The sequence below is a fragment of the Diceros bicornis genome, chromosome 27 (genome assembly GCF_020826845.1).
Source record: "Diceros bicornis minor isolate mBicDic1 chromosome 27, mDicBic1.mat.cur, whole genome shotgun sequence".
NCBI classification, from domain to species: Eukaryota; Metazoa; Chordata; class Mammalia; order Perissodactyla; family Rhinocerotidae; genus Diceros; species Diceros bicornis.
This window is the reverse complement of record NC_080766.1, coordinates 39,801,892-39,826,857: the sequence shown is the minus strand read 5'-3', so window position 1 is coordinate 39,826,857 and position 24,966 is coordinate 39,801,892. Positions and strand designations below refer to the sequence as shown.

Genomic DNA, 24,966 nt, shown 5'->3' with positions numbered 1-24,966 from the left:
CCAGGTCCATGTCCTGAATACATGACACAGTCAACCACTTTGCAAAATCTGCTTGTTTACCAGGCTGTCAGGGAGAATTTATGCCAAATTCTTGAAATGGTCTGGAGTGCCTAGCACAGGCCCATCACTGTTTTAGGGGCTAGGAGAGAGCAGAGAGCAAGCCCACACCTCTGTTCTCCTGGGGAAAATAGGAAATAAGAAGGTAAATGCACAAATAAGTAATAGAATTTCAGAAATTCCAAAAATAAAGCAGAGTGCTGAGCGGGAGAGTGTGTGTGTGTGCACAAAGGTGTCAGGTAAGGCCTCCAGGAAGGACGGAGGTGGAAGCAGGAGGCTAGGACCATCTGTCCAGGAGGAGGGGCAGCAGGGGCTCTTGGTGACAAGAAACAACAGTTTCTGAAAAATTATTCTTCATCCGCGCATTCACAATCTAAGCGACAGACTTCAAATAATTAGCATAAAGTCTCGAGAAATTAAAAGACATGTAGTCAGCCAGGGCATAAGACAGCTATTCACAGATCCTGAACAACCCAAGATATGATGATAAGTTTGAAACCCAGCATCATTCCAAAATAACCCCCACGCTTGATCAAAGGAACTCTTAAATACATTTCTTTCTGAGTTTCTGATGATGTAAAGTCAATGACTAGAGGTACTGGCAATAAGTCAAGAACGCAGGGGCTTGAGCACACGCGCGCACGAGCACACACACACACACACACACACAGGTAAAGACTTTCGTTTATGTATTTAAGACTCTCCATATCTTAAGACTTATTTTATAGAAACAAATTACCTCCTAAGCCCTAATCCTGTGGATCAGAAATTTGCGCATAAGCAATAAATTGGGATATAATTGTCCTGAGTGGGAGTTTGCCTTGATTTGGAGGCACAGCACAGAGCGAGCTATAAAAGGACCTAAATTTTAGCACGCCATAAAGAAATAACAGTCATTTAACTTAAGTACGCCTTGCAAATGGGGTATTATGATGCCAAGGTCCTTAGAAGGTCCTACCTTCTTTCAAAGTATGATGTTAATTTGGAAAGAATTAGCATCTATCAGTTGTATTGCCCTTGATAGACTTAATTTACACAGAGCCCTTGGCTCCTGGAGCCTCTTAGCTGGCTATCTGCCCTCTCCTGCACCAGGCCACCCACTGGCCACGGAGAACCAGTGTGGCTTCCTTCCTAAGGACCCAAAACCAGGCCCTCGAGGCAGGGAAAGCAAAGAAACAAGTAAGAAAAGCAAGTGAGGATTGGAATTTTTATCTCCTAAGCCTCAAATTGGATCGAAATATACCCAGACAACAAGGCATCTAATGTTAGGGAAAAGGTCGATTCCTCCCAAGAGAAAAAAATAATAAAAATAAATTTGTATATCCAGTTCATAAAAATGCTGGCATAGAGCATCCATTTTATGAAATGTCAATAAAAAACCACAACAGCTTAAAAAGGAAATGAAGCATGAAGACACCACAGTATCCTTCAGCCAGTCGTTCCCGAGTTAAAACAGTCCCTTCATTGCCGGGCGGGAGCACGGAATTCAGCAGCCTCGCTCCTGCCTTCTGGCTCGGGGCTTATTGAACAGGGGCCACTGGTGCGGAGAATTGCAATTTTCCAGGTCTTTGTTAAGCGGCAGAGATTAACGAGCAGGGTCAGGCATTAGCAGCAACGGGCAAGGGGGCTTTCTGCATCTATTGTCTTCTCACGTCAAGTAAAAACACAATTCTCATTTCTTCTAACTTTCCATTTACCAAGTTAGCACCTTCTTTAGTACTTAGGTCTTTTGCAAAGAAAGAGAAATTCTCTTGTGTCCTGAAATAGAGGCATTCTGAACCCACTGTCTCCACTGTTCAAATCGTGCTATGGTTCACGCAAAGCCTAGTTTGGTCAGCTGAAAATGAGACTTCACTTCCAACCCCTCTGTTTCCCATTATTCCATTTCTCTGGTCCCTACCTATATGCACCTTGCTTATATAAAATGACTACCCAACTGTAGCATTTAGATAATCAAATGATTATCTCACAAATGTGGGAATCGATGGAAAAGAATGAGCATGGATGAGATCCAATTTTCCCCCAAATTCATTAAGCCTAGGAAGAGAACCAAAAAAGAAGATACAAATATCATTGAAAAAAATAACTTTTCTATTGCAAAGGCAAAATTGGTTCCTTGTAGTATTATTCTGCTAGGGCTGCCTTAACAAAGTACCATAGGATGTGCGGCTGAAACAACAGAAATCTATTTCCTTGCTGTCCTGGAGGCTGGAAGTCTAAGATCAAGGTGTCAGCAGGGCTGGTTCCTCTGAGGCCTCTCTCCTTGGCGTGTAGATGGCCGTCGTCTCCCTGTGTCCTCACATGGTCTTCCCTCTGTCCTGATCTCCTCTTATAAGGACATTAGTCATCTTGGACTAGGGCCCACCTAATGACCTCATTTTACCTCAATTTACCTCTTTAGAGGCCCTGTCTTCACATACAGCCACATTCTGAAGTTCTAGGGTCTAGGGCTTCAATGCACAAATTTAAGATGGCAGACATAAGTCAGCCCATAACACTTGTCAAAATGCCTACATCTTCTGGGAAAAAAATAAAGACAGGCAGATGAGGTATGATGAGACACAGCTTCACTAAGGAAGGCTCAAATTCAAGTTCTGACTGACTGAGTGTGGTCAGATTTGCTTTTCTGAGGTTCAGATCCTCCCCTGTGTTTGAAATGGGGGTGATAATGAATCAAGGCTTGGTTCTCTCTCAAGATGATTGGAGGGACAAGCAGAGAGCGCGCACTGGCCTGCTGTGTAATGGGTAAAGAGCAAGGACAAATGCAGGATTATTATCTTCAGAGATGGTGGTGTGCAGACTGGCTCACCCAGTACTCTCTCCTTCCAGCTCCTCCCTCCACCACAGATGCTGAGATGCTGGAGGAAATCCATTCCCAGATGTCCTGAGAGGAGAATTCTGCCGCCCAGGCTGAGGGCCAGCCAAGCAGGTGCACTGTGGCAGGATCTAAGAAGGCAGAAGTGAGTGCCGGGGGTGGCAACCACACACAGGAAGATCCCACCTCTGGCAAGCACGGAGGCGGAGGCATTGGGTCTCTTTGGGGCAGACGTAGGGACATCCACCATCCTGTGCCTGGTGTCACGTGCCAGGCAGCAGCAGCAGCCGTGGAGCTTCTGCTGGAAGGACGTGCCGTGTTGTTGAGTGCTGCTGTATGCACTGTTCCTGACTGTGCCCGCTCCAGGCTGGGGTCTCTGCCCCCCAGAAATTCTGTAAGGCAGTGACACCCTGCAACAAACCCCTTTCTACTGAATCTAGCAAGAGTGAATTCTGTTGTCTGTGCCACCATCCCTTACAGGCACGCCTAGTTTACGTGGGGCTGGAGGAGGAGAGGGATGTTATATAAGGAAAGGGACAACCCCATGAGTTTAGGGATCAGATGACAGGCTTTCACTTTATTTGCAAAAAAGATTCTTTAGTACTTGCTAGAGAAGAAGTTCAAGGAAAGTAGATAAATGAGAATCCTTTCGGAGATGAGGGTAACATACCAAATGTTTCTTTCCTCTTCTGAGCACATGGAGAGAATGAAAACTCCTTCCTAGGAATCAGCGTTAACTTCCCTAACGGCAATCCCTGTCAAATATGCCACAGCTCACCCTCCCTCACCCTCTGACAAAGAAAAATGACTTCAAGCTGATTGGGGGATGGAGGACAAATGAGACCTCTAACATTCTAGACCAGCCCTCTGTGCAAGCCAGCCAGGTATGTAAGTGTTCAAGAAACTCCATGAGCAGAAACGTGGCCGAGTCTGCTCCTTGCCTCCCTTTTCCCCCTTTATTCCTAGTTATAAAACCCCTGATTTGGGGCTGAGTACATGGTTACCCAGAACAAGGTTTCCATCCTCCTTACTGGGTGCAGCCATACACACAACTAGGTTCTGGTCAATATGATGTGGTTCAAAGAAAGAAATCTCCTTAAAAGAAAGCTGACGGACACTCTTTCCGCTTTTTTCTTGTTCCTCTCTTCTTCCTGCTAGCTGGAATGCAGATGCAATAGCTGATGCTCAACCAGTCATTTTGGACCATAAGTTGGAAGTCTTATGCTGAGGATGACAAAACACTAATCAGATGCTTGATGCTCCTTGAAACTATCCTGACTGTCCTCAACCACATACTTCCAGACTCCTTTTGTATGAGAGAGGAATAAACTTTACAGTTTAAGCTGTTGTTATTTTAGGGTTTCAATCTCTTGTAGATAAACCTTATGTACTCACACATACGTGTGTAATTCATTTGAAAACATTTTATTTCAAGCTGATAGCAGAAATTCAAATATACGTCACTGTGCACAGTATGGCTTCCTTTTCCTCCCTTAACTATATGTTTTTTCTTCTGATATATATGTCTATTCAATTTCTGATATGGATGGCCATTTCTTTATAGCACTTACTACTTTAAAAACTTCTATCTTTTTACAGTAATATTTCCTGCATATTCGGTAACCTTTGCCAGCCATCACTCTCAGGCTTCCCTGCTTCCTGTTATCCTTTTTCCCCTCCTGTAGCATCAGCTTCTCCCTCCACACTCTTCCACTCCCAGCTTTTTTTTTTTTTTGCTATCTTTTTTTTTTAATTTTTTGTTTATCGCAGTAATGTTGGTTTATAACATTGTATAAATTTCAGGTGTACACCATTATACTTCTATTTCTGCATAGATTACATCATGTTCACCACCCAAAGACTAATTATAACCCATCACCACACACATGTGCTGAATTATCCCTTTCGCTCTCCTCCCTCCCCGCTTCCCCTCTGGTAACCACCGATCCAATCTCTGTCTCTATGTGTTTGTTTATTGTTCTTATCATCTACTACTTAATGAAGGAAATCATACGGTATTTGACCTTCTCCCTCTGATTTATTTCACTTTGCATAACACCCTCAATGTCCATCCATGTTGTCACAAATGGCTGGATTTCATCGTTTCTTATGGCTGAGTAGTATTCCATTGTGTATATATACCACATCTTCTTTATCCATTCGTCCCTTTGATGGGCACTTAGGTTGCTTCCAAGTCTTGGCTGTTGTGAATAACGCTGCAATGAACACAGGGGTGCATGTATCTTTGTGCATTGGTGTTTTCAAGTTCTTTGGATAAATACCCAGCAGTGGAATAGCCACTCCCAGCTTTTGAAAGCATGTAGCTTTTCAAGTGCTTGAAAATATAGGAAACATGTGAGCAAGTTACAGCTCCTCAGGGGGCATTTTCCGGCATCAGGGTTTAGCCCACTCCTTCATTCTGCTCCACGTCCATTTTTTCCTTCCTTTTAGAATTTGAAATAATTTGAATTTTTTCCTTTCTTTTATATTACCTGGTTTTACCATTTCAGAAGGGTAGAACATTCTCAAACTCACTTTTTCCCCTAGCTTCTAAACTTCAAAATACCAGTTTTAAAGGATTAAACTCTGAAATTTTCGCCACCATAGAGAATTTTATAAAGTGCCCCAGTTTTAAACAGAAGGAAAAGTCAAATGCAATCATAATTACAGGACATTTTCAAGTAGCCTCAAAGGAGCATCATTTCGCCTAACGAATATGGAAAACCTGACATGAGCCCATTGAGTTTCTGACTCCCCTCCCCTATCATTCTAATGATTCTGACTTTAAAGGGAAAAGGCAGCAGCTAAGGCAAATGGAAGGCGTTCCAGGACTCGGTGCAGAAGGAAGAGAAAGACTACAGGGCAGATAAGCCCTGGGATCCGTAGAATAAATAATCAAGCTTCGTGAACGGAAAGCAAACAGCAGCATGGATTGAAAAATCATTACATGCTCGCCAGAAGGGGACCAGAGCTGTTTTCAGACTTTGGGATTCTGGCCTCTTCTCCTTCCCTTGCTCTCTGTGGCGCTGCCTGATTGAGGATGCCTCTCTCCAGCCGTGCGCCAGTGTCCAGCCTCAGCCGGGCAGATGTTTCTGCATTCTTCCTGGACCCTCGCCGGCAGCTAAGCCAAGGGGCTGCACTATCGCACCGGACACATTCCTCTCTGGCTCTTTGGCCCTGCGCCTCTAATCCGGGCGGCCAGCCATTTTCCTTTACGGATTTTCAGGGATTACAAGCTTTCTTAGATGCACAAGACTATTGGACAGATGCATCCACCACATATATAGAACTTGACTTTGGATGCAAAGCTCTGAGTGACGCCTTGAAAGGGGGTCTGTGAAGCAAAGCCAGAGCCAGGTCCGTGCCAGGTCCAGCTGCAGCTGGGCTGATTAATGCCCGTTTCTGCTCAAAATTGCAAACTCAAGGCTCCCACCAAACCTGATTCCCCATCCAGTCACGCATCCTGTGCTTCACTTCACTTTCTACGCTTTTCACGTGCGACAAGAAAAAGAGGAGCGGAAATAGATGAGACTACATGTGTCCCCGACTTCCCATATTTTAAAATACTCTTCAAACCTTCTGAAGGTGACCAAGCACTCCCTGTCGGAATGTCTTGAGGATGGGATGGGTTCTGCACAGAGGTGTGTGCCACTGTTCGTAAGTGTGTACTTATGTGTAAACGTAGATGTGCTCTGGGTTCCAGGAACTGCCAGCCTGTGGATCTAAACTCCACACCCTCTGGTTTCCTGAATCCACAGCCCCAGTCTTCCACATTCTTCTGGTATGTTTGAAACCAAGACACATGGCTTCCATTTGCATTTTTTAAATGGCACTATCTTAAGTGCAGGGCCAAGGACTTGCTGGTTTGTTGGAAATAGCTTTTTAGAGGAGAGTCATTTTAAGCTTTGGGTTTTATTATTCTACTTACCAGGAAGATGGGTTTACATATTTGTAAAAAGAGAATCAAGTCAAAATCCCAAGAAGGAATAAAGCTATGTGGTTTCCGGCCTAGGTAGCTGAGCTGCATAGAGAGCCCCAGACTCAGAAGGACTAGCTAACAGCAGAGTTTTGGTTTTAGTTTTAAGAATTATTTAATTATAATGTTCTGACAATTAGTCTCAAGAAGAAATGGGATAAGAAGCGCTTTCCCAGGTAGTGGAAAGTTCTGAAGCTCCAGACTTCTCTCCTACTGGCTCAGGTGGTGAACACCTGGAGAACATTCAGATGTGGGCTGTGCTTGGTCCAACGAGCCATCACCACTGTCTAAGCAGGGCCTTTTAGGTGACACTGTGACAAGACAGCAAGTCCCCTGCCCTTTGTGCAGGCCTTCAAACTGCCTCCTTCCAGAAGTTCTTACAGATCAAAAATAAAACAGAGTGTATTTATTTCAAGAATTCCAAAAACAGAGACATTTCCAGTATCAGGCAACATGGTCCAAAATTATTGTTTTGAAATAGTTTAAAAAAACACACATAATTATTCAAAGGACCAGCACTGAAATATCATTCCTTGAAGGATTCTAATTATCAACAGAGGTCGTAGAAGCATTTCTGTCTAGATCAAAAATTTAGGCAATGATATAATATCCATTTTTGGTTGCTGTAGCTCAGGGGAGCATTAATAGAGGCCGATGTCAAGAAAGTGATGGGGGAAACCAATTTAGATAGAACGTTATAAAAAAAATAATGTCTAACATCAGTCTATTAGAAAATGGAAGCGTTCCCCAGAGGGTGGCATCTGACCTTTCACTAAAGTCATTTTAAACTGAACTGAGGAAATATACACCACGGGGTTATATTTTGCCCGCTGTGAATGACCAGGATGACCTAAGCGCCTGCTTCCAGCCCAGATATGTAATTGGCAAGATTTTATGGTTTTGTTCAACTTTGAGATGTGTGAACAGAATAAGACTGAACATTTTATCTACAGGTAGTTCACAATATCTTCTAAGACCTTATTCTAGCCTTCCACAAACGAATCTGGCCCATAATTTCAAAATTATGCTTCAACTCCCCCATGCCTTGCCATAATTTAAGGTGTCATGGGCTGGATTTGTAGAAAATGCAAATGAGACATTTTCAAGAAATAGCTGTGATTCAATGTTCAATTCCCACGGGGTTGGAGAGGGTACACGTTGGCAACCTCACCCACGATTCCAATCATGCTTACGTGGCACCAAGTGGCATTAGGCCCACAAGTGAAATGGTTATAAAGTTTCAAAATAAGATTGGAATACCTTCTGGTTGCAACATTGCAGTAACAATTTAATTTCAAGGGTGAAGGAGGGCTGACAGCAGCCTCTTTATGTGCCCAGGTGTGCCCATTTCAGCCCTGGGAGGCCACCAGCATCTTTTGTGTTCCTGCGATGAGTGGACCGTTGTGGTCAACACCTGGCCTCACCTGGAGGCCAGTCCCTGGCAGGGCAGCCTCGTTGCAAAACTGAATGCATGCCATGGAAATGTGCAAGGAAATGAGCACTCTTTCCGTGTTCTGCAGTCAATTAGTTGAAACACACAGTTTGTCCAGATCGGAAAACGAATTTTCCCATTTTCACTCATTTTGTCGAAATAGTTATGTTATTTGTTATCACATGCTCGCAGCTGGTGACAATCCTATTCAAATTCTGTCCACTGTACCTTCTTTCCCCTCTACAGCTTCCACCAAGAAATAGTATCGTATTTCTCCTTCAGACCCACAGGCGATAGTCCCTTGCCATGTGCAGAAAATAAAATCAAAAGAAGTCAAACATTCTATAGTGTCCCAGGAAAGAGAAGGCCACAGAATCATAAATTGTCAAAATTAGACCAGAGCCTAAAGACAACATAGTCCCACAGTGAGGAATTGGACCCACAGAGATGAAACGATTCACTGTGGATGAACCACCAGCAAATGGCCAAACCACAGAAGAGCAGGAATGAGAGACTTTGGGGATTCACCCTCCCCCTGCCCTTCACGAGCAAACAGAGAATCAGACCTGGTTTTCTAGCCAGACCAGGCAGCGGAGCAGGCTCAGAGGTTCCACAATCAGGGGAAATGGCTAAAAGGTAGGAAACCTATCAACTGAAATGCTGAAGCCTCGCAGAGAAGGCCTCGTGGTGTCAGCTAAGCCATGGATGAACCCAGCAAAAATTTGATGCTAAACATTTCTCTATTTTCTTCCGAAATTCCTAGGAAAGAATTATGGAGTGTGACTACCTGGGAGGAACATTTAGAGCACTTTTCATGGCCAGAAAATGCATTATAATCTACAACAGGCATCTTCATGGGCCATTTCTGATGACCCAGCCCATTTTCAAAGCACAATCTAAAAATATGTTCTTTATGGACTGGTGAGAAATTGAATCTTGGTGAGCGCACGTCAATTCAAACTGCCAAACAGTTTATGTTTGCATTGAAACTCCGAAACCCTAAAATCTAAGAAAGGTCACAGGCAAGAAGACCCATCATCTCGTTGTGATTTAGCACCATTTGTGACTCTGCTGTGGAAAATGAGCTCTGACGTGTACCAAGGTCCGTCCCGCTGAACTTGGGTCTGTGAGGTGATTGCAATGGGAGACGTCTGAAGTGGGAGTTACTTAGCTCCCATTAGCTCCTAGCCATGAAAGCATCTCTCTGACATCCGAGAAGATTGTGCTTTCTAAGTGAACGCCGGAACACGGTTCAATTTTCAATATTCGTCAGGGTCTGGACGGTGGAACGGTAGAGAGAGAAACACGTGCTTTAGAAATATTGAAGAAGCCACTTGCCAAGAGCAAAAATAGCAGCTCGCTTCCCTTTCGCATCCTCATAAATTACTGGAAGGAGTGTTCTCATAAACACTGTGAAGGAGGCCGTATCGCTGTGTCCCCGTTTCCCCCTTGTCCCCTGCCCCTCATCTGGGGCTGTTGAATCAATACACATTTCAGCTAGTCAGTGGTCTTACTCGATTCCAGATCCCAGCAGGGAAGGGAAAGTGGCAACTGGAACAGGACAGATGTAGCAAGAAGCAAACGGAATCCCAGAGGGTTGATTCGGAGCATCTACTGTTAGTTATTTTTCTGGGAGGAAGCGGGTAACCTTCAATGGAAATATAATTTTTTTAATGTCTTATTAAATTAAATCTAGTAATATGCAAATAATTATCTTTCTCACCCATGACAAGTGGCAATTTCTGTAAATAACAGTAATAATAATGAATATTCCTTCACATTAATGCTGGAAAAAATGAAGTTTATAAATAATGACATTTTAAATTCAATGATCCCGCCATATTGGTTACCCTTCTTCGTTCTTGAACTTTCAAAGTATGGTTTATATTGAAGGGGTTCAAATCCTCATTTCTTGGGGAAATGTCCTCACCTACTTCCCAAAAGAACAATTCCCCTGGTTGTGTGAGGAAGGAGCGAGATGAAGATTTGGGTTCTGGTTTGTACTTAATTAAAAGAAAGAGATGGTTGGTCCTTTCTCATATTTTTTTAAGCAGCTGATCTTGCAGCCACATGTTTGAAGTTTAATTCAAGGTTCTGAAACTAAGGAATCCAAGAGAGATGTAAAATGGAAGCAAATCTGCTCCTTGATGCCTCTCCGGGACAGTGCAGGCGACCTGTAGCCTCTCCTACCTGAGGCACTGGCTGGGGAGAGCACAGGGCTGCATCTCTCATCATCACTCCAAGTCAGGAAGCCGCTCTTCCAGGCCTTCCCAGGAACACCTGGAGTCGCTGGCAGCCCCTTCTCCCCACCTGTCTTGTAGCTGAGGACGGCTAGGTGAGTCATCCACAGATGCTGTGGGCCCCAGGAAGGCAGCTTTTCTGGAAGCCCGTGGTGTGTGGGTGTGTGGCTTCCAGCCCCAGCTCACTGGAGGGTGCCTGACCATGCCCCACCCCTGTTTGGTCCCTGATAGCCCCGAATCCCAGACGGCTGGAAGCTGCTGTCCCCTCCCTCCCGCTCTGATAAGCCTGAATTCCTGGCAGGAACCGTGCCTGCTCTGCCTCCCCACCCCCATTTCGCAGTTGGCTTGGGCTCCTGCTGAGTTTCCCTTCAGGCTGGCTTGAGATGCGCACAGCTCGGCATCCACCCTTATGCCCACCCCTGCCTGGCTGCCTTCCAGTTAAGTGCCACCCCCCACCCTCCGTCTTCAGCCACCTCCCTTCACCTCTGAATGACACCTGTAGGGGGCTGAGGGTGACCGCCGAGCACATGCATTAACCTTCACAGGGACAGCCTAATTGCTCTAAGAATGTCAAATAGATCATCTTTCAAAAATAGACTTGACAGTTTTCCTTCTTTAAAAATATTAAGCCAATCAATAACACTACACAGTTAAATAAAAGGATGATATGGATGGACTGCTTTTCCTTCTTTTCTTTTTTTTTTTTTTTTTCTGAAACCAATCCAGAATTATCACACAAAAGTCATTCTTGCTTTGTCTCTGTCAGGCTGCAATCACTTAGAGTATAATGGGCTACATTTTCCAATTAGGGGGACTGAGAGGGACCCAGGGTGACCTGGCCCAAAGGCCCAGTGAGAGAATTGCACGGTCAAGATACAACACAATTGTTCAGCTCTGCTCCTCCGACTCACTCCCCATCCTTTCCCCACTCTTCTTAATGGTTGGGTTGTGACTTTGCTTGGGTTCATCCAATAGGTGGTACTGGAGGCAATCAGAAGACAGAAAGAGGGAGATTTTGTCCCTTCTCTCCTTCTCTACTAGGGTTGCCAGATAAAATACAGAATGTTCTGTTAAATTCAAATTTCAGATAAACAATGAAAAAATGTTTACTGTAAATATGTCCCAAATACTCCATGGGACACACTTATACTAAAACACAATGTTTTTTTGCTTATCTGACATTGAAATTTAACTGGACATCCTGTATTCTTATTTGCTAAAGCTGGCAACCCTAAAAGTCTGCAAAATTGCCCAAAGCTCAGGTATGTCCCGCGACAGCAGAGTGCAGTCCCTGTCAGGCTGCCCCTCCAAGCGGCACCTCTCTGGATCCTGCGGTCTCCCTTCAGGCCCTGCCATTGCTGGCCTGAGATACTACACTAGTCTTTGTGTGTGTCCCTAAACCCTGCACACCCTTTGCAAATGGTCCCTTTGTAGTTAACTCTCTGCAAATTACCCAGATGGAGTGTGCCCCCTATTTCCTCCCTGGGCCGTGACTGATACATTCGTCCCTAAGGACTTCCCACTCCACGCACACAGCATTGCTCTATTAAAATATTCCATCACAGCTCTGATTATAATCTCTAGCACATGTTAGGGGCTAAGCAAATATTTCTTGAATGAATGAACGAGCAAAACAAAGCCAGAGTCGGGGGCCAGCCCGGTGGCGCAAGCGGTTAAGTGCACGATCTGCGCTGCGGAGGCCCGGGGTTCACCGGTTTGGATCCTGGCCGTGCACCGACACACCGCTTATCAAGCCATGCTGTGGCAGCATCCCATATAAAGTAGAGGAATATGGGCACGGATGTTAGCCCAGGGCCAGTCTTCCTCAGCAAACAAAAAGAGGAGGATTGGCAGATGTTAGCTCAGGGCCGATCTTCCTCACAAAAAAAAAAAAAAAAGCCAGAGTCCATACTGTTTTGTAACATCGTTTTTCTGATGATTAAGGACCTACAGGTCTGCATCCTGCAGGACGACATTCTAACCAGCAAAGAATAGGAACCAATCTGGCATGTACCTGAAGGAGGGATGGAATGAGAGGAGAACTAACTGACGGGTTAGCCAAAACAAGAGGTTTAGGTATATTCCAGTTAACCACTGCTGTAAAACTAATTACTCCCAAATTTAGCTGCTTAAACATAAGAACTGAGTATTCTCTCCTCCAAGTCTGTAGGTTGGCGGGCTCAGCTGGGTGCTTCTGGCATGGAGTCTCCCATGTGGTTGCATCCAGATGGCCCAGGGGCTGGAGCCACCTGGAGGATCTTGACCCACATGTCTGCCAGCCTGGCTGAGAGAGCTGGCACATCACTGGCTGGTTGGGCACATCTCCAAGTGGCCGCTCCACGTGGCTGGCTCAGGCATCCACACAGCATGATAGTTTCAAAGTAGTTGGACTTCGTACGTGGCAACTGGCTTCTCCCACAGCAAGCATTCCCAGAGAGAAAAGTGGAAGCTGCCAGTGTCTTAAGGTTCAGCCTAGAAACTCGCATGCATCTGTTGGTCTAAGATAGCCTGCCCCGATGCAAGAGGAGGTGACTTAGAACTCCCTCTCCATGGGCCAAAGACTTTAATCCTCTACAAAGTATGATCTCAAACCAGAAATCATACAACATTACTACTAATATTCAAAGTGATCCAGGAATAATCGCCAACTCCAGTAAAAAGTAAGAAAGGGGCCATCCCAGTGAGGTAGTGGTTAAATTCATGCCCTCCACTTCAGTGGCCCGGAGTTCGCCGGTTCAGATCCTGGGTGAGGACCTACACATGGCTCATCAAGCCATGCTGAGGTGGTGTCCCATGTAGAGCAACTAGAAGGATGTACAACTATGACATAAAACTATATACTGGGATTTGGGGAGAAAAAAGGAAAAAAGGAGAAGGATCAGCAACAGATGTTAGCTAAGGGCCAATCTTCCTCAAAAAAAAAGTAAGAAAAAATATAAAGAACAGAGAAGTTTCATGTCCCTTGTTTGGAAAATTAATTGGATTCAAATTAATTTTTCACACAAAAAAGTTTCCAATTATCTATGTGCTGTGCTTAAACCAGGATAGCAGTTTAGAAAGTGCTGGGGAAAAAATGTATTATGAAATAAATGATACATATTTAATTGTTTTAGAAAAAGAAGTTTGTATGTGGCCCTCTTCACAGGCTGGCTTCACGGCAGGTAACACGTACAGACCCCACACTCAGAAGGGCCTGGGCTTAACCCTCTGCTTAATAATTTTTTAACAAGGGCCTGTGTTTCATTTTTCCTGGGCCCCCACAACTGATATTGCCGGCCCCTGTCCTTCGTAAAGAACGTGGCCAGTCAGCTAGACTAGGTTTTTTATCGCAGAGCCAACAAAATCTACGATCACATTTTGAAATAACTCTTAAAAAGTGCATTCAGAGCCAATCTGTTCTCAGCTGGATTAAGTTAATGAAAATTGGCTACTTCCTAAAAACACAGAGAAGCCCACTTAGGAGAAAACAAAAAATTGTACTTGGAGCAAAATTGTGCCATTTCTTGATTGAATAGTCCAAACTGAGCCAAATCTTCACAATTGACATTGATCGGAAACTCTGACATTACTGATTAGGAATGCTCGAAGAAGACAATCAATAGTGTTGAATGGAATTTACATAAGCTCACAACTGTCCCTAAGTGCTCTCGCCAAAGCCGTGTTCTAGAATGGCACGCAGAGCGCTTCCTTGTGAGACCCAGGGAGATGTCTGCCTTCAGGGCTGAAGTAAGTTCTGTGGTTGCTCTGAGGATACCCTGGGAGACGTTTACAGGGACATCAAGGCTTCCTTTTCCTTGCACAACGCCGTTGACAGAGCAGATCTAGCCTAGGAGGAAGAGCCAGTCTCTGAAGACGACTCAGCCCACTCTATCTCCCAAGAACATCCTTTTCCAAGAGGGAGCATTAGCATTTCTACGTGCCTTTGTCATCACAGATGGACCCCACTAATATGAAACCTACAAATTTAAACCACGTTATCACGTAGCCCAGGCTGAAGTTCAAGTCGTTTCTCTCTTCTGAAAAGCTGCTTGCTGTGCAAATTAATTCTATAAATAAAATTATGAGTGTTTCACTTACTTAAAAGAGCAAAATGTTTTCAAGCACTTGAGAAATATTATCTCCATACAAATAATTGATAAGCAAAATATGAACATTCCTATCTCTTGAATGGGGCAGGATCCCAAAAGGATAGAAAGATGGCAATTCTCCTGGTGCCAACTGCTTCATAGGCTTAAAAAGATCTTCAACGGCAATTCTTTTAGCATAAATTATAACTTCAGTTTTTCACTAAGGCGTATGCAACAAAATTCTGTCTTCAGCTGGTCTAAGGTTATCCAGTGTTCAATCTCAAGAAGCAAGAAGGAAAGATGGAAAGAACGGAGGGATGGAGGGTAAAGAAAGGAAGGAAGAAAGAAAAGGGAAAATATGGATAAGTTCATAAATTAGTATATGCTTCAATGTTTTAATTTTGAAAGTTAATGTGGCTAGCCCTGTAATTAGTTTGAGATCACCCGGATTTAGCAGAGGCTAGTTAACTAAATTGATGAGATAATGGTGCTGTTGAGACTACGGTTTCAGCTTGGCCTAGATGTGGGCCTGTTAACCCCATTCTGTTCCATGGGCTCAGACCACAGCCCACCCAAGGGGCCAGTTTCCAAACAAGACTTCCAGTCAAGAGATAACTCAGGAGAGAATGTAAATGGAGACAACCTGGTGCATTTGAACTGCAGGCCAGATGACCAAAACTTTCCTCCTCTTATTTATGTGACCTTGGACAAATCACCTGACTTCCCAAGGAATTTTGCCTGGCATGGCCTCCCTACCCACCTCCCAAGTCTGCCATAGAATTGAACAGAAGATTGTGCCTGAAAGCCTTTTAAACTCTGCAAATATATCTAAATGTAGAGAATTATAATTGGGAGCAGGTATAACTCTCTACTTCTATTGACAATGCCTCTAGCATGTTTACTCCAAAGACAGTGGATTAGAGACACTGTATTTATTCAAGGTGTTACTTGCACATTGAAGTTATTCTAGTGCTCAACCTGAAGGGCAAAAAAAAAAAAAAAAAAATCACTCTTAAAACTGAGATGGACAGTAATAAATTCCCTGTCAGCACTAATCCCTCAAATAACCTTCACAAAGAATCGATTCACTTGTTGAACAATATTACCCATTGACCAGCTTTGTGTGGAGACTCTAATGGTTTAAAGGCCTGGCTTAATAAGCAATTCCAATTTCATTCCTTCCCCACCGGGATCAATATCAGAAGCAACCTCATGTATCCTTGTCTTCCTTCTGGAATACAGATTCTTTAGGGTGTTCAAAGCCAGCAGCACAAAGGGCATATCCCACTAGTAGTATTTGAAAGCCGTGTTAGCATTTCATCCATTCCCGTTTTGAAATTTTTTTTCTGGTTGCTTCAAATACAGAAAAAGAAGGAGAGGAATAGCCGAGAGACCCCAGATGCAGACCTGAGTTGTTTGATTTTTCACCTTGAAACCTTCCTGTATCTGTGTCATTCATGGCAGCACTCACGATCTTTCAGTTTGGGGTAATCTGGGCTCTGTGCAGCTCACGGTTTTATTGCTCCAGCAGGAAACCGATTTAGAGTTTTCTGGCCTGGAATTGTTGCACACCTGAGAGACTGATGACTTTAGGAAGGTTCTTTTCCCACAGCAAGGTGTAGAAAGCTTTAAACAACACGTTTCTGATACGTGTTGCATCTCAACATTCTAATTTATCACCTTACATTTTCCAAGAGGCTTAGCTTAGCCCAGTAAATTTCCACCTAAACTCCTATTGAGAACTATGCAGAATTGGCATGTTAGATCTTCAGTGTGAGTAGAGCTTTACATCCTTTGGCTTCCAGACCCCTGCACACACCAGCCTATGGGAACACCACAAGTCTAAATAGCAGGCTATGGGCTTCTGTCTATCCATCCTCAAACTCTGATCTATCACATCCGGTATTTGAAGCAGAACCGAATCACATCACTGCTTTAGGCAGTTGTAGGGCATGATGCCTCTGTAGCCTTTCTAGAAATTGCATTTCTCCCTCTTGCCTTCCATCCAAACCTTCCTGTGCACCAGGAACAGGAGCAGCCAGGAAGCACCTTCTGCCAGAACTGACCTTCTCTCTTGGGTGCCACAGTGAGCGCACAATCACCTTTCGTTCCTGGCCCCACCATCGGTTCCTTCTTACTCTAAGATGATTTCCACCCTTGCACACAAGACCTCACTCCACACACTTCTGCAAACCAAGGAGAGGTGATAGCTTAAAAGCGTCCTGGGCAAAATCTGCCCAAGTCATTTGTAGGTATTGAAAGATCATCACGCACCAAGAATGCCAAAAGAAAAAAAATTTGGTGTCTACTGAGTGATCTGGAGCCAAGGCGGGGGGCGTGTAAAGTGCTTTGGGAATAAATATTTGAATTTTATTTCTTATTTGAAAAATCACGCTCAGATTAATGGTAGTGTATATATCTGTCTGTGAATGCAGGTTCTTCTCAGTCAATCTCTCTCTCCACCTACTCGATAGCAGAAAAATAAAATTACAGTGTGCATATGTGTGTGTGTGTTCCTGCAAAATGCTAAGGTGAGATACACTTAAATATCTATGATTTTGGTTTTATTCAAAACAAGGAGAGGAGAGTACCCAGTTCAACAACATTTATCTTATTCATTGTTAGCAATCATATAATCTTATCAAAGCAAACTAAATCTTAACTGCTCCTAGCATAAACCCACAACTACTAGAATTTCTCAAGCCACAGCCTCTTTCCCCAAGAAGGGGCATGCTTCTGCATTCAAATATGGTACCCGAGTTTTTGCTCGGCTACTCACATCTCAAACTACAACTGCAGTGAGCCCCACAGGTAGTTCAGAACAATACCTTCCTTCTGTGTCTTTACCTATAGCCTGGATTGGAGAGGATTCTTTTATCAAAATCAGCTATGTCCATACGCCTTTCACCTCCAAAGTCAGATTTTTTGGAAACAAATGTATCACAGCTCACTCAGTCGAGAGAAATCCGTTCCAGTTTTAGAAATTCAATTTAGCTTGGGTAAGCCTCCAAGCTCTGAAAAAAAGCTCTGTCAGGGGTTTATTACTCATAAATCTTTCCTTCGGATTGGAAGTGTCCCAGAAGCCACTCTCCTTCTAATATTTTCCTATTTTTGTATGTCATTAAAGAAATTTAACTCTTGGAGTCTCTCTGGGTGAGTATCAAGACATGGATCAAGATATCCAGCAAAATTATTGTCTTACAAAAAAATCCTTTAGTTGTGCCCAAACTGGTAATTGTTGGTGAATAATCTAGATTCAGATGGCGGTGGCTGTACTTATAAACATATTTGAATTTAATGTACAGATGATTTGTAACTGGAGCCATGAGCTACTATTTCACTCAAATAGGGCGTTATATCAAGAAACAAATGAAGTTCTTGGCCGAAACTAATCAAATAATGAAGGTACTTTGTTCATAGAGGAATGAAAATCTATGAACCACCAAGATCCTAATGAATTCATTTTTAACTAAAAGAATAATAATAACCCTAATATTTCTGAAAAAACTTATCTCCATACTGCAGATAAGATGAGGAACATCTGGATTTTCGTGTTGTGCATCCAGAGATTGGTGTCCTGGAGAGGGAGGAGGATTTCAGGGATGTTCTGGATACAGAGTGGGTAAATGTCATATTTCACATCAATAAATGCCCTGGCAACAACAACAAAAATAAATCTTGAAATCACAAAAGCCCAGATTCCCAGCCAATGGCCCTCTTGAGATAACGTTTAATCTAATAAAATTCCAGCAGAGCCCAAGAACTTAGATCCCTCTGGAGTTTTAATGTATCTGACTTGTGTCTTCTGTGATCTGAATTAGAATTTCAAGGCACCCATAACTCACTCCCATTGTCTTCATTGCTTTAAGTGTTAAATGGAGACCTCAACTAAATTTATAATATCTAAAATAAGAACACTTAGATTTGTAGACAACTAACGAAATTTGGGGATGTTCATTTTATGATTAATTGACTACTATCCAAATCTCATAGCATTTTGATGTTCTGTGCTTCATATTTCTATTCTCATGGGTCCCTGTTCCTTCAACACATGTAGGCAGCTTCATTTGTATTAATAAGAAATATACATTAAGATAAAAGATCTCTCTAGATACCTGTGATGACAGAGTAAAATAATTTGAATTTCAATGGAATGTAATATTAGGTTAAAACAGAAATTCCAAGATGATCTTCTCATTTTACGAATTTAAGGATAAGGAACTAAGCAACTCAGATTTTTATGAAAACATCTTTTAGACCACTTCCAGAAATCTTTACCCCAACCTTTGTTGGGTTGTTACTGACTTTTGTCCATGTTCAGTTTTGGAGGCAAAAGCACAAATTTAATATTATAATAAAATATCATGTACATATATCATATATGAGGAGTTTTATCCGAAATTAAGGTACAACATGTTAATAATAATTTGAAATTATACAGCACCATTGGGGCTGTCCCTGTGGTGCAGTGGTTAAGTTTGGCGCGCTCTGCTTCAGTGGCCCAGGTTCACAGGTTCAGATCCCGGTGTGGACCTATGCCACTTGTCAGCCATGGTGTGGCGGCGTCTCACATATAAGTAGAGGAAGATGGGCATGGATGTTAGCTCAGGGCTAATCTTCCTCAAGCAAAAAAAAAGAGGAAGATTGACAACAGATGCTAGCTCAGGGCTAATCTTCCTGAGCAAAAAAAAAAGAGAGAGAATTTTTACAGCCCCATTATTCTATAACTATCAAATAATCTCTAATTTTAAATATCCCTTTTTCTACTCAAAAGAGAATATCCTCTAATATCTAGAATTATATAAAGAAAAGTTTTATCCACAGTATCTCAAATTTTTCCTTTCAATTAATTTTTTTATTTTTTTACGTTTTTTTTTTTTGCTGAGGAAGATTCGCTCTGAGCTAACATCTGTTTCCAATCTTCCTCTATTTTGTATGTGAGCCACCACCACAGCACGGCCACCAACAAGTGTTGTAGAAAGCACCGAACTTAACCACTAGGCCACTGGGGCTAGCCCTCAATTTTTATACCTCCAGAAAAGACACATTCAGTTTTCACTAGACTGGACCGATTTTCAGCTGAAAGAAATTCCCTGCCTTGGAATGGCAGGAAGTAGTGTCTTCTGTAACAGCTGACAATCCCTTTGGTGCAAAGCACTGAGCATGTAGACATGATTCAAAAGACCTCTGAGATGCCAGGGTAAAGCTGGGTTGCAGAGGCATTGAGCACAAGGGATCTAGTCCTGTCGTGGCCGCCACCCTGCCTGATCGTCAGACTCCAGGCTCCTCAGGCATGACACGGGAGTTACATTGGAGCAACAGTTCTCAAAGTATGGACCGGGTACCCTGGAGGTAACTCCCTCCTTTGAGGGAGCCTGCAAGATCAAAATTATTTCTTATAGTACTAATGTATCATTTGCTTTTTTAAATCCCATTCTCTCAAGTACACGGTGGAATTTTCCAGAGGCTACACACCATATGATATTGCAACAGATTGAATGCAGAGCAGCTGTCTTCTACTAAGCCAGACATTGAAGAGATTTGCAAAAACGTAAAACATTGCCACTCTTTTCACTAAATATTTTTTTCTGTTTTGGAAAATATAATTACTTTTAAAAATGTTACTTATGTTAACATATCACAAGTTCATCACTTTATTTTTAATGAATTAATAAGTAAACTCTTTAAAAATTTCTCCATTTTAATTTCTAATATGGGAAGCATCAGTAGATATAACCAACACAAACAAAAGTTCTTTGGAGGTCTTGGAGAATTTTTAAGAATGGAAAGAAGTTGTGAGAGCAAAAAGTGTAAGAACCACTGCAGGAAAAGATCTTTGACCATAAAACTCCACGAGTGTAAGGGTGGGAGGTTCAATGGAAATGAACTCCAACAAAGAGATGGGTATGAATCTATGAGCCAGGAAAATCGGGAAGCTCCTGTTGGCAGTCCATCCTGCTCTATTAGAGCATCTCTAATTTTGCTCCTCCTCTGCTTCTGACCTCCTTGCCAACGGTCCACACCAACCCCAGATCACACAGAGAAGACAGGAAGAGCCCTGAGCATTGTGAAAGGCCTAAATTTTGAGGGCATCCTTATTCCTTAGTGGGAGTTACCTACAGTGGTTTTCTCCTTGTTCAGTGCTCTGCCTCTTTCCAAGATCCTTCCATGCTCCCCACCACCAGCTCTGATCAGGACATTCTTGGGTACCAACCCCTCTATTTATTGATATGATGACCTTTCACCCCAGAAGTCACCACACTGACGCTGCCCAATAGGATGGCCCGAAACGAGTGGGTGAGTTAGCAGACCGGAGATGAGTGCAGCAGAGAGGAACATTCTAGTACTTGAGTCTTGCTTAGGCCCCAGCTCAGACTCACAATGGAGGATCCAAAGTGGTTTTCAGGCCCCTAAGCAATTTTTACAGCTGATTTGAAAGATTGGCATTATCCACAATTGGATGAGTAGGCACCAGCATAAATTCCATCCAGTTGGAAGCAGGAGTAGTCTTTCACAAAAGGTGAGTTCATTTTGTAATTAACAAAAAGTGAGAGGACCCAGATTCTCACCTCACCAGAACCATAACTGTAGCCCTCAGTGCTTACTGGAGATTTTCCATTATTATGAGTCATCCTCCATCACAACCGCTAAAGTTGGGGAGCTGGGCTTACACCCACCTCTGTCTCCTGCAAGACCCATGCTCTTCCCATTCCTGGTCATATCCCAGCTCCCCCACTCAAGCCTCAGTTTCCCCATCCATGAAATAGGATGATCATTCGGTGGAGACTAGAGGGACAGGATGCAAATGCTCCGGTCTCGACTACATGCTTTTATTTGCTGGTGAATCACAGCTGCAACACTCAACGATCCAGCACCTCCCCTAGGGCTCTGTGCTCTGTGTACAAGGGAGGGTGATGCACGTTTTAAAACCTCCTTTTAGGAGTTGAACACTTCACAGTTTTCAACGCACTTATCTCATTTGATCTCATTTTATCCTCACAACAACCCAGATGATTCTCACCAACCCTAATGAAGAAAACAGAGAACTATATTTACATTGCAATTATCACGTTGCCCAAAATGGGAGTCCTCCTTTGGGAGGAAAACTGTTCTTGCCACTGTATTTAGCTAGCTCGGTTTTCTTTGTAAAACCAGACTGTGGTGCTCACTGTGAATTACTAAAATCCACTTCAAACTGAATCACAGACATATACAGTAAGCTGGTTTGGGTGGAAGGTGTGATCCACACCTGCCACATGCCCAAGTCTGCAGATGGGAGAAAGGTAAGTGCTTGGATTACTTGTGTCATCTTACCATTTTCGCCAGATGTCTTGTCTTTTCCATTGGTTGCCCCAGCACCTTGTCGCTAAAGGCACAAAAAAAAAGAAAAAAAAAGAAATTGTTATCAAATATATTCAGGGTTATTTTTGTCTCTTTTATTATTTACAATATCTCTTCATTATATTAAGTTCTATGTTACTTTAGCTCAGGTGGTTAAAGCATGGTGCTCATGAGACCAGGATAGGATCAAACTAAGGATGGACCTACTGAAATTGCACAGACTCATCCATATCCACTGCTCTATGAATGCAGTTCACCAGTCACAAGGGAAACTAGATGGGAGACTAGTGTTGATGGAGCATAACCTCATCTAATATGAAGGAAACAGCCAAGGGTTTGTACCAATTACGAGAAGATCAGAACTGCCACCATTGTCAATGATGGTCATTGTCCTGCTTTATTCTTATTCCAATCACTATGTCCAATGTCTTATTTTTAAATAAATTTTAATCAACTAAAAAAAATTTGTACTGATAGAGTTTCTGCTATTGTTGAGTTATTTTTCTGTCACTGTTTATGCCTATCCTGTGCCTTTTCATTTTACTGGGTCGACCAGAAGTATGAATATTTCATGGTTAGACTTGAACCTTTGGGCAAGATTCTCTGGATGTGAGGTCTGGGGAGCTGTGTGAAATGCATTACACATGTAAACATCTAAGCATGTTTCCTCAAAGTTTATCCAGCTACTGTCTTTAAATAACATGATGTTCAGAATTGCTCTAGTCCATTGAGAGGGAAGTATTTTGTCAATCCAATTTTCTGGTCATTTTCAGAAAATATGCTTCAGGTTGAAAAAACTGAAAAGATTGTAAAGTCTCTAACTCTCAGGTGAAGAAAACGAGGTCAGGCAAGGAGCCTGATTGTCCGAGGTCATTTGGCTAATTGGTGGCACTGTCAACACTGGACACTGGACTTTTTTGCCCAGAGGTTGGTGTCTTGCAGGAATTGAGATTGTTACATAACTATCTGAACAGGATCTTGGAAAGAGGCAGAGCACTGAACAAGAAGAAAACCACTAAAGGTGACTCGCACTAAGGAATAAGGATGTCCTCAAAATTTATGTTTGGATCCAGGACTTCAGCCTAAAAATAACATCAAAAAAATAATAATCAGTTCCCATTAGCGTTCAATGTTGTCATGAGAAATTCCCAGGTCCTTAGTCAACACTTAATTAATGGTAGATGGATCATCTGGGAAAATCTTGCTTTCAGGTTCTGCTTAGTGTTAATAAATAGGATGAATGATACAGACTTCTGTCAACAAAGTTAACCCTCCCCGTGTATGCTTATTGCCTTGTGCAGGTGATACCCGAGAGAGAGGCAAAGTCAAGTCTCCTATTTATTACCAACCCCACCACACACACACACACACACACACACCCATCCCCGTCAATGTGAAGTGCAAATGTTCCCCCCAGGTCAAGGGGGTGCTCTGCCCCATCCTCAGAGGAAAAACCACCCTTCTCTGCCAGGAAATGGAAGGAAAGGCAACAAGTTGTAAAGGTTAGATAAATGCGGGTTCCTTCCTCATATTTAATTTGGGACATCTTGAATTTTCAGAATGCCAGACTTGCCCATGTGTTCTCATCGAGGGAGAAGGTTCCAGCCCTTAGCCAAACATCAACTGTTCTTCAACAAACTCCATTTAGGTCCCCACGTCATGGCATCATTATCTAAAGCACTCAACCTGTAATATACACCATCCTGATTTAAACCAAGTTGCACGTCTCTTAAATATAGTAGATTTGCAAGTGAAAATGCCCCTTTTTCCTGCCTGTGCTTACTGTGATGTCTCCCTTTTTCAAACACAAAGCTGATAAGTTCGCTGCGCTCGATGGAAATCTGACCGCCATTGTGGAGGACTGGGCTGTGGGCGGCTGAACTGCTCCAGGGTTTAAACCCTCCTCCGCATAATTCATAGACGGCTCAGACAAAAAAGGCAAGTTCCACGGAATAAAAGGACAGTGTTCTACAGTTGAATAAAGTCAAATTAAATGGAACACAAGTGCAAAACAGGAGTATACTCAGTCTCACTGTCTTTGAATACCTTGAACATTGACACCTTTCAAATGTCATGAATACTGCGTTCCATAAAAAAGCACTTTTTAGAAACCCGAGGAAAACCAAAATGAAATGTGCGCAGGGGAGAAAAAGGAGTCACTTTTTTCAGGATTTCTAAGACGGGGTTTTTGTGTCAGGTCTTATTTGATGGGGGCAAAACGAAGCTGCTGAATGTCGTAAGGAGACGCTGTCTCGGATCAGAAAACGATCCTGACAAAAGAGAAATAGTTATTGAAAGCATCTCGTTTCAGAATTCTTTGAGACCTTGTGACATTTTTAAGGCAAAGCTGACAGCAGTGGGGGAATTATCCGAGAGCTTTCCTATTCCTGGGGCGTACGGTGGTCATCACACTTGATTGATTTATCACTAGGCAAGGCAGGTGAAATTTCCCTGAATTGGGAAACGAAGAGGGTCTAAGTCAGGCTGGGTGTTGAGGGTGGTCATAGCTCACACGTGCCAAAGCCAGACATGCTCCAAGTGCTCCGGGCATCATCGTCTCAAAGGATTCTGACAACATCCCTGATGAGGGAGACACCATCATTATCCTCATCAGCCTCACTATCCAGATTGTATCCCAAGGCACAGGGAGGAACTGGCTCAAGGTCATGCAGCCGGGAAGTGGCAGAGCCAGAACTCAAACCCAGAGATGCTGGTTCTGGAGTCTTCCCTTGGAACCTCTGAGCCTGAGCATTTCCCAGAATCCTTCTGCGGGCCTCCCTCAGCAGGTGGGGAGTAATGAGGTAGGGAGATTCCTGTGTGAAGGTCGATGTGACTTCATTAGCACCCACAGGCTGAGTTTTGAGGACACTTGATTTACAGAAAGAAGCAGAGTCAAACCAACAGTCCAGGGCTCAATGGTAGAATTGCTCAATGGTAGAATGGTAGAATTACTGTTATTTAAATAAAGTTTAAATAACACAAAATTCAGAGCTAGGCTATGCTAAAATAGATGGATGGGTGGATGTCATTCTCCAAAA

The 24,966-nt window shown here is 43.1% G+C and overlaps 1 protein-coding gene across 1 annotated transcript in view; it reads right to left on the bottom strand.

Moving 5' to 3' along the window:
• Nucleotides 1-23,780, bottom strand: part of PCP4 (Purkinje cell protein 4) — a 30,921-nt gene extending 7,141 nt beyond the window's left edge. Inside the window, exons 1-2 of the mRNA XM_058523363.1 lie at nt 23,712-23,780; nt 21,902-21,953 (exon numbers count right to left, since the gene is read on the bottom strand). Of these exons, the coding sequence (XP_058379346.1) occupies nt 21,902-21,953; nt 23,712-23,780 (121 nt within the window). The remainder of the gene's footprint in view (nt 1-21,901; nt 21,954-23,711) is intronic.
• Nucleotides 23,781-24,966: the final 1,186 nt, after the last annotated feature.